Source organism: Hibiscus syriacus, unplaced genomic scaffold, assembly GCF_006381635.1.
Source record: "Hibiscus syriacus cultivar Baekdansim isolate YM2019G1 unplaced genomic scaffold, ASM638163v2 tig00110332_pilon, whole genome shotgun sequence".
In the NCBI taxonomy this organism is placed as follows: Eukaryota; Viridiplantae; Streptophyta; class Magnoliopsida; order Malvales; family Malvaceae; genus Hibiscus; species Hibiscus syriacus.
The window spans coordinates 9,183,700-9,192,362 of NW_024062688.1; the positions used below are offsets into that span (position 1 = coordinate 9,183,700).

Below are 8,663 nucleotides of genomic sequence, written 5' to 3' on the forward strand. Positions count from 1 at the left end.
CTTACTATAGTCGACCTACACTATTTTCTGCAGATCTTGATGAAGGCTCCACATCATACCTATAATGTCAGCATTTCTAGGTTGGGGATGGCCACATTGGGGAATATTGATGTCAAGCTCAAAAAGAACTGAAAAAAAGGAAACAACGACATTTCTTATGCACCTTCTTTGGTGTGAGAGAATTGGAGGAAAGTTGAATGCGACCTATAAAAAAAAAGTAAAGAGAAAAACGACTATTCACTCCTTTGCACTTTTTTGGGGGTTAAGAAAAGAATCGGTTTACAAGTTGAAACCCAAAGTGAGACAAAATTCAAACCCTCTTCTTAATATCCCCGCCTTTGTCATGCTTAAAATTCTCTTCTCGTGAACCTAACATACGCGTTGAAAATGGACCCCAATTCTATCAATAACTTTAGAGAAGAGATTCTATTACACTAACAAAACTTTAGAGAAGGTAAGAACCTTTCCCTGAGTGATCCCTAAGTAGAATTGTCAACCTGTAATGCACAGGAACAAGGTTTTTATGTTATGACAAAGTCAAAAAGAAATACACAAGCAACCAACACTCCACCACATATCAGATAATACATTCTGCCAGCAGTCCCAGAGTTGCTGATGCTGCCCATAACTTGTAAAACTTTTTAGTGCTATCTTCCCATGTCACCTTCACCGTATCACCCAATGAAAGTACATTATAAATCATCCATGATTAAATGTTGGTAAACTTTTAATTGCGGCCATGTAGATCCTAATCCCACGAAAAGATGTACTATCTTCTTATTCCCCATATGCATTTTTTTTTTCAACAACCATCTTTTAATAATGGAAAGCTAGAGAATAATGTACCTACCTGATGGGTGATTCTCAAGATTATCTGCTCCCTTGCTGGTGCCTGGTCTACTAGAACTTGGCTGAGCCATGGTTTGATTCTGTAAAAGGTGAAATTTGTATCACTACTTACTTTCTCGTAAACAATTGTGATGTTTCAATGTTATTAAAAGTTGGTGTGATTAAAGAGTTTTGTTTATTTTCTATTTTGCAAAGGAAGTTGTAATGCAGGGGGATGATATTTATAAAGATAAGTTTTGAGGGAAAATAATATAATAGATGTGAAGCCATAAGTTTGGTAATGGTATGCTAATTAACTGTACCTGTGGAGAGGGTAATTGCATCGGGTGAAGACCAATATAATACTGCTGATAAGGATCGGAAAATTTTGGGACACAAAGCTGCTGATTCGGGTTTTGCATGCTAAGCGGATTTAACATGGTGTCTGACTGATTGTTTGGTTGGATTCTCGATGGATCGGTAGGTGGAGCAGGTGGTGCCATATGAAAGGCTGGCATTGGAAACCTTGGACCCAAATGAGCAGCAGAAGCTGGCGTTGGTAAAGGTGAGCCAGCCAAAACATTGGGAAATGGCGTCATTGGCCTTCCTATATCCATGCCCATGCCAGTCCCCATTCCCATTGTTGGCATGTACTGCTGAACACCAGGAAACATCATTGGAACCATGCCACAACCCATGGACATCATCTGCAGGATGTTTAAAGCAAAATTAAGTTTGTAGTAAATAATGTGCAAGGTAATTCTTTAAGACATAAAACATTATACTAGAATTCAAACAAAGAAAAAAAAACAATTCACTAAATAAAATGCGAATAGAACATAACAATCATATCCTAGTTTAGTATGTGGAAAGTTACAAGAGTGGAAGAGAAGCGAGAATCGAGTTTTATGGTTAGTATAAGCTTTATAATTTTTAGAATTGAAGAAATATGATCATTATTGATTGGTAAAATAACTTTTATAAATCTAGTAAAATGCTTTGTGTCATAAAGTATAAGTTTTAGGAAGTAGAGGCTCGAGGAAGAAGATGTCTAATGAATTATGTTATCTCCAGCATAAGAACGTTAGAACCTATACAGGAGTCAAGGAAATACTCCATCTACTTGCTTAGTTCTCAGGGTGGCTAACTAAGATGGTGTCAGACGAAGAGTACAAGAGTGAGGCATATCGAACATAACCATTTGCAAATAGTCGTGGCTTTTCCTGTAGAAGTTAATCATGAAGCATATCGAACAAAATTTCCTTCGAACATGTACATGAATGAGGTACTGATCATGCTCTGATTCTATTTTTTTCATTGGTGTTTCCATCTAACAATCCTAGGTAGCATTCTCATTATTGGAGGGCACAATCCCATCATACATGTTCTCAACCTAGTCTTGTTCTCGTTTCAGGAAAAAGAAGGAAAGTAGAAACTTCAAAATATAGAAAAATATTCATGTATATCAAGTAAAATCATGTTCCCAAAAGAAATCTTGCCTCTTGGCTCTTGAGTTTGATGGTGTTTGGTGAATCTTATTATCTTTTCCTCACTTCAATGGTGAAGTCCCTATAATTTTCAGTTCCATAAACATCCAAAATAAGGCATTTGAAAGATTGTTCATTAAGGGCTTCCAGTGCTTTAGCATCAAGTCTAACATGCTTCAAAAACAAAAAAATATTTCTCCAAAGGACAATAACCCAACCAAATCACTCTTTGGTACTACTTTTTCCATAGAATTGTAAGAGCAAACAGCAAAATAATCTCTCATGTATGTCAGTAACTATAAGCAAATAGTACCTGAACTTGCAACTGAAGTGACTTCAAGTACTCAATAGCTTCATCCAGCATCGAGGCTTTGTCGGACTGAGACACAGAAACATGAAAATATGTCAATAGCAGCAGAGCAAATGACAAATAAACCAGGAAAAACATATCCTCTATGGTAAATGCAAATACAATGGAATATAAGACATGTGACAAACCTTGTTGCAACGAGGTATAAGTTCTTGCAAAGCCCTCATCTTTTCATTTATCCTATCTCTGCGTCTCTGTAAATGGTTGACATGTTACACCTCTAAAGGAATGTAATTAAAGAAAAAAAAGACCAAATTCATCAACAGAACTATAATGTTATAGAGCACTGACCCTTTCTGAAAGGTTATGGACCTCTGCAGCACGAGACCTTTTTGTTGATGTGGATCCACGCGTTTGTTTCTTTGTCTCAGGGGATTCAAATTCAAAATCCTTTGGCACCAATAATATTACATTTATAAGTAAAACTATTTTTTTGGGAAATCAAGTGAGGGAGAACATAATTAAAGCTTAGAAATAAGATTTCCTTTTGCATCAGCTACCTGTTTTTCGTGTTTTTTCTTTCTTAATTAGGATGAATTATGGTGCTGTAGTAAAAATCTAGCATTGCACTGTTTTATTTTTCTCTATTCAGACACCTATATATTATTGCATCAAAGAAAAGAATATTGTTTGATTAGTATTAAGTATGTTAAACAACAACATTCAATGTTGAAACTAACCCATGTGTATTGAAATAATGTCTTTTATATCCTAGTATAAAAAGTCTGACCCATTCAGAAAATCCCATGCAACCAATTAAATTAGGAAATCTAGGATACGCACCGTCAATCCAAAAATAGTGTTTTTGCTAAATGACACTGTTTAATGTTAATCAATATATTATTATTTATGATAATGTTTTTTATTGATCATGATGATCAATATTTTTTTTTTTTGTAGTGGTTTTTATTGATTCATGGTGTGCTCTAAATCTAGTACACCTAGGGACAAAAAAGAAGGGCGCTTATGTTAAACGTCGTCAACAGCCGGCGCATGTTAGCCGAGACAGATCGAATTTTTTTTAACTCCTATGAACTTACTAACCTCGCGGTGACATTCGGCGTCGTCCAGTTCTCTTCCTTGACGCTTCCGGTCCTCAGCCGGTGCAGCCTTTTGAGCCGTCGGTTCAGCACTGGCACTTGAGCCGCCAGGGGATGATGTCACCGTGACCTCGAACGAGTCTAAATTGTCTTTGCTGGCACTCCCGCTGACTCCAGCGGCGACGCTCATGTTGGCGCAGTCAGTGTTGTTGTTCCCGCCAGATGCCCCCTCAGTGTTGCTCGGCATGGCCCAAGAGGCCCCTGATTCGGGAGCCATCGTCGGAGTATCGCTGGAATCAACGACCGTTGATTCTCTGACAGCGCTCTTAAAATTCGACGGTGCAGATTGCTCCGCCCTCGTCGCTTTATTCGTGGAGAAGTGAACGAAGTTCTGGATCCTCGATGACTCCAACTCATTCCTCCTCGACGGCGGTACCGGGGGCCTAGAAGCCGAAGCTGAAAATTGAGAAACTGTTCCGAGCGGAGGTGGAGCGGATGAGGTAGTAGCGGTGACTGAGGTAACGCAAGGGGCTGCCGCGGCGGAGGAAGGATAGAGGAGGTCAGCACAGAATTCGCGGTCGAAGCTAGCGTCGCCGAGAGGATAGTGAAGCCATGAAGCCATTTCATCTTCTTGCATGAAGAGATGATTTTCAGTAAGCAATTGCTGCTGCTGCTGTTGTTGATGATGATGGTGATATGAAGAAGACCGGATCTCTCTGGGAGCTGATTGGTTGGAATCCTGGAATTTGAAGGGCGGCGATAGTTTTGTAGATCTTTGATTTTGACTATGCATAACAACTTGACCGTTTTGCCACAACAGCTCCATAACTTCATCCTCTGGTCTGTTTCACAATTCAATCAGTTTGTCAATTCAAAATTCTGAAAATCAACAACAAGAAATAGATTAAAAAAGAAAATTAGATATAGCTTACATGGAAGGCTTTTTAGAGCGAGTTAAACTAGAAGAAGGGATTGAATCATCGTCTTCCATTTCGGAATCTGGAACACAGTGATTCATCCTGTCTCTTTAACACTAAGCTGTATATAAATAATAATAACCCAAGCAAATCAAGAACAATAACAGAGCAAACAAATCAACGAAAAGATTAAAGAGAAAGACAGAAAGAACAGACGCAGTCAGAGAAATGTTTCCAGAAAAGCTAGCGTTATGCTTGTTGCTGCTGTGCGAGGAGAAACCCCTAGAAGCAGAAGTGCAATATGCTTAAAAATTCAAAATCCACGAAAAGGAACAAAGCTCTCCAACGTTGTAGTGTGTGTTATATATATTTCTGGCAGTGGAGAAAAAAGAAAATAAAACATATAAGCAGGAGAAGTTTTTTTAAGGGAGAGAACAAAGAAAAAGATAATCTGCAGTATATTTTAGTGTTTTCCGCTTCTCCTTTTTCACCAAAGATAAGATCCTCTCTTTATCTCCCGAATATGGAGTTATTTTGACAGTGGGATAGTACCAACGCTCTATTTGTTCTTATTAATAATCAGATGCCCTCAAACCAAAAGCTTTGTTTTATTTTTGCTACCTGTTCTTTCCCCTCAGATTGACGGTAGTGGTTTATGTGTGTAGTCCTTCGATTAATAAATTCCATTAATTATTATTTATAAAGATTAATTTATACAGTTCAACACCTGCACAGGAGCAGCTGTCTTTGATGCAAGTCAAGTCGGTTTCTCTTTATTTATATTTATTTAAAGTTATAATTATTGAGTTCCATGCTTTTGACAAATGAAACGATGATTTCGTCGCTGCTAAACAGGAACCGCATTATATTATTTATCTAGTAGTTTTAGAATCATCTTTATATGAAAAAATAATAATATTTAACAGTAAAAATAACTAAAATTTTAATTGACTCATTCTCTCAATTTAAAAACCTCATGTACCCTTAAACTTTAAACTTAAATACAATCTCAAATATTTAAATTTATTAAAACGGGTTTACTTTAAGTAGAAAGTGACAATTAACGGTAAACTGTCTTGTGATGTAAAGTTAATTGTTTTTTAATGATTAATCATTCTCCTTTTCTTTATTAGATAAGATGGTACTCTGTCATTTGTCAAGAATCTCCTTCTAATACTGTTAATTTTACCCATTTAGATTTTGTTTTGATATGGGCCGTTGTTGAATTTATATGTTTTTTTATTTAAGCTAAGCTATAAGTTGGGTCACTTTTTGTTTCGGTTTCTATCTGATTTTGATCTTCAATTTTAAAAATGTATCTTTTGATCATTTTTATTATTAATTTATTATATTTTAATTTATGAACAGTTAACTCGTGTTATTTTGATAACGTGATATTTAAATATTAGGTTATTTCTATTTACTTAAGACATAATGATAAGATTAGTCCTCAAAGGTTCATTATTTTTAATACCATCCTTAATGTTTAAAAAATTTAAAAATATTTACTAATTTTTAGACTTTAATTTATTAAAGACTAATTGACGTACATAACATGAAATTTTTAAAAAATATATTTTTCAATTTCTCTTTATTTCCATTTCATTTCATCTTCTATAAACACGACCATCTTGGAATGCTTCTTAATTATCAACTTTTTTAATCTTCTAAATTTTCTCGTTGAATGTGGGTTGAGCTTAAGTTAGATTCTGATTAGTGTAATGTACTAAAACCTTGTCCATTAGTGGATACTCTGTGCTCTCCACCACCCAAATATCCTTCAAATGTTCCTTTGTGAGATTAAATACTATTTTCTCAAACCTCGAGTTTTTCTATAAACAAATTTCGTCTAACATCGTACCCAAACTGCCTAATGTAAACACTGATGAATATATTGTTTCAATCAACTATTCCTTGAAGTAAGATTGAATGTACGAATCCAAGTTTGATCTCGAAAAAGAATGCTCACAGAAGTTTGTAGGGACAGAGTTATATAGGGAGTGGGTTATATAGGGAGTGGGAGGGGGCTAGGGGTGTTCATTCGGTTAAAACGGTGGCCGATCGAACCGAAATACCCTTAACCGAATTAACCAAACTTTTTTTTCTTTAATCGTTAACCGAACCGAACTTTTTTTTGAAAGTATTAATCGAACCAAATAAATTTCGGTTAATTCGGTTAATTTTCGAAATAACCGATTTTTTTTAGAATTTTAGAATTTAATAATTTTTAATTAAAAAAATAATTTACAATTAATTTAAATAATATCTAATTATAAATAATATCTAATTAATTTGATTCAAACATCTGCATTTAGTTTTGATTAAAACATTTGCATTTATCCACAACCCTACAATTCTACAAGATACACAATGAAGAAAGACCTAATGCAGCATATGAATTTCTTTACTTAATCCTAACAAGCTACACTTTCCTGGTGTCCTATCTAGCGTCATTAGTTAAGGTTCTTAAATATTCCTCCAGCAATAATCCGTATGGTCAGACCAGGATACCACCTTTTAGGTACTGCCTCTATTTAGCTCCATTTCCATATGAATGGCCTGCAGGCAAATATTCATGCAAATGGTTGGAAAAACAATTCTTGGGGGAAACAATGGCTACACGTACAAATTATAAACCATCAAAGAAACCAATTCTTTTGTTCTTAACTTGCAATGTAAAAGGTAACACCATATACATGTATCGAGATCTCGGATGTTAGTGTGGCGAAGAAACTAATGCGCCAGCATGTGCGCAACCTTCTCCGTGTTCTCAGCCCAAGAGAGAGGAAGATAATCAGGCTACAGTTTGGTATCAAAGACAGTAGAGAGAATTCTATGTCCAAGGTTGGAAACATGCTCGGATTGTCGAAGGAAAAGGTGAGGCAGCTGGAGAGCAAGGCATTATACAAGCTAAAGCAATGCCTTGTCGAACAGGGACTTGGTACATATGCAGATTTGGTTACTTAAGTATATATAGAGATACATACATATTTGTTTTGGGTTGAAATGTTCATCCGAGGGCATGAATTAATTCTGTTGTTAGCTAAAGAATAGCCTATATAACCTAGATTTAGTAATGCTTTTTAGAATGTAATGCTGCTGCCTCACGCCCTCACCCATGCTCCACTCCACTATACACTTTTGCCCATGCTCCACCTGCCCATACCTTACACAAATCAAGGCAGAAAATAATTGATATCTGAGGAGCACATGAAGGAAGCGGGGAGCAGTATATCATGGGATTAAAAAAATATTAAAAAATATTTAAGGGTTAATTCGGTTAATTAACCGATTTTAAACCGAATTAACCGTTAACCGAATATCCAAAAAATCATTGACTGTTAACCGACTGAACTAATTCGGTGGCCGACCGAATTAACCGAACTAATTCGATTCGGTCGGTTAACCGAATTAGTTCGAAAATTTGAACACCCCTAGAGGGGGCTATTGCTTCTCTCAAAAAATTTGGTTTAATAGCATTTTAGGTCCTTATCAATATAAAGTTAAGTAAAATTACATTTTTGTTCCCTAATATTTAGATTAAATACGTAATAAGTCATTATTTTGAAACTAAGTATATTGCCCCTCCCAATATTTGGTCATGGCTCCATCCCTAAAAGCTTGAGAGCGTAAAATTGTCCAACTCGACTCGAAATAAAAAATTGAAACTTGATTCAACTCGAAAGAGCGAGCTTAAAATTTGCAAGCTTGACACAAAATAAAAAATTGAAGTTCAACTTGAGCTTGAAAAAGCTTGAACTCAAAATATTATCAAGCTTGGCTTAATTGAAGCTCAACTCTATTCAAGCTCGAACTTGACTTCGAACATGAATCTTAAGTACATGAAAGTCTTATATTGTATTTTTTTTATAAAAAACAACATATAAATGTTAATAGTATTAGTAATTTATTTTTTTTTTAAATTAATATATTATTTGTTTTGAACTGCTTGTGAGCTTTTTGAATTGGGTATCAAGTAGCTCGTTTTGACTTGTTAAAAACTTGAGTCAAATCCATTCAT

At 35.5% G+C, this 8,663-nt stretch overlaps 1 protein-coding gene across 1 annotated transcript; it reads right to left on the reverse strand.

Annotated features, from left to right (window-relative positions):
• Nucleotides 1–534: 534 nt before the first annotated feature.
• Nucleotides 535–4,763, reverse strand: LOC120119752 (transcription factor PIF1-like). Its single transcript, XM_039139565.1, has 8 exons — nucleotides 4,658–4,763; nucleotides 3,730–4,567; nucleotides 2,977–3,075; nucleotides 2,814–2,879; nucleotides 2,629–2,694; nucleotides 1,152–1,535; nucleotides 851–929; nucleotides 535–664 (listed from the first exon to the last, which is right to left on the reverse strand). The coding sequence occupies exons 1-8, from the start codon at nucleotides 4,741–4,743 to the stop codon at nucleotides 648–650; spliced, it is 1,635 nt and encodes a 544-aa protein (XP_038995496.1). The 5' UTR covers nucleotides 4,744–4,763; the 3' UTR covers nucleotides 535–647.
• Between the last annotated feature and the right edge of the window lie 3,900 nt (nucleotides 4,764–8,663).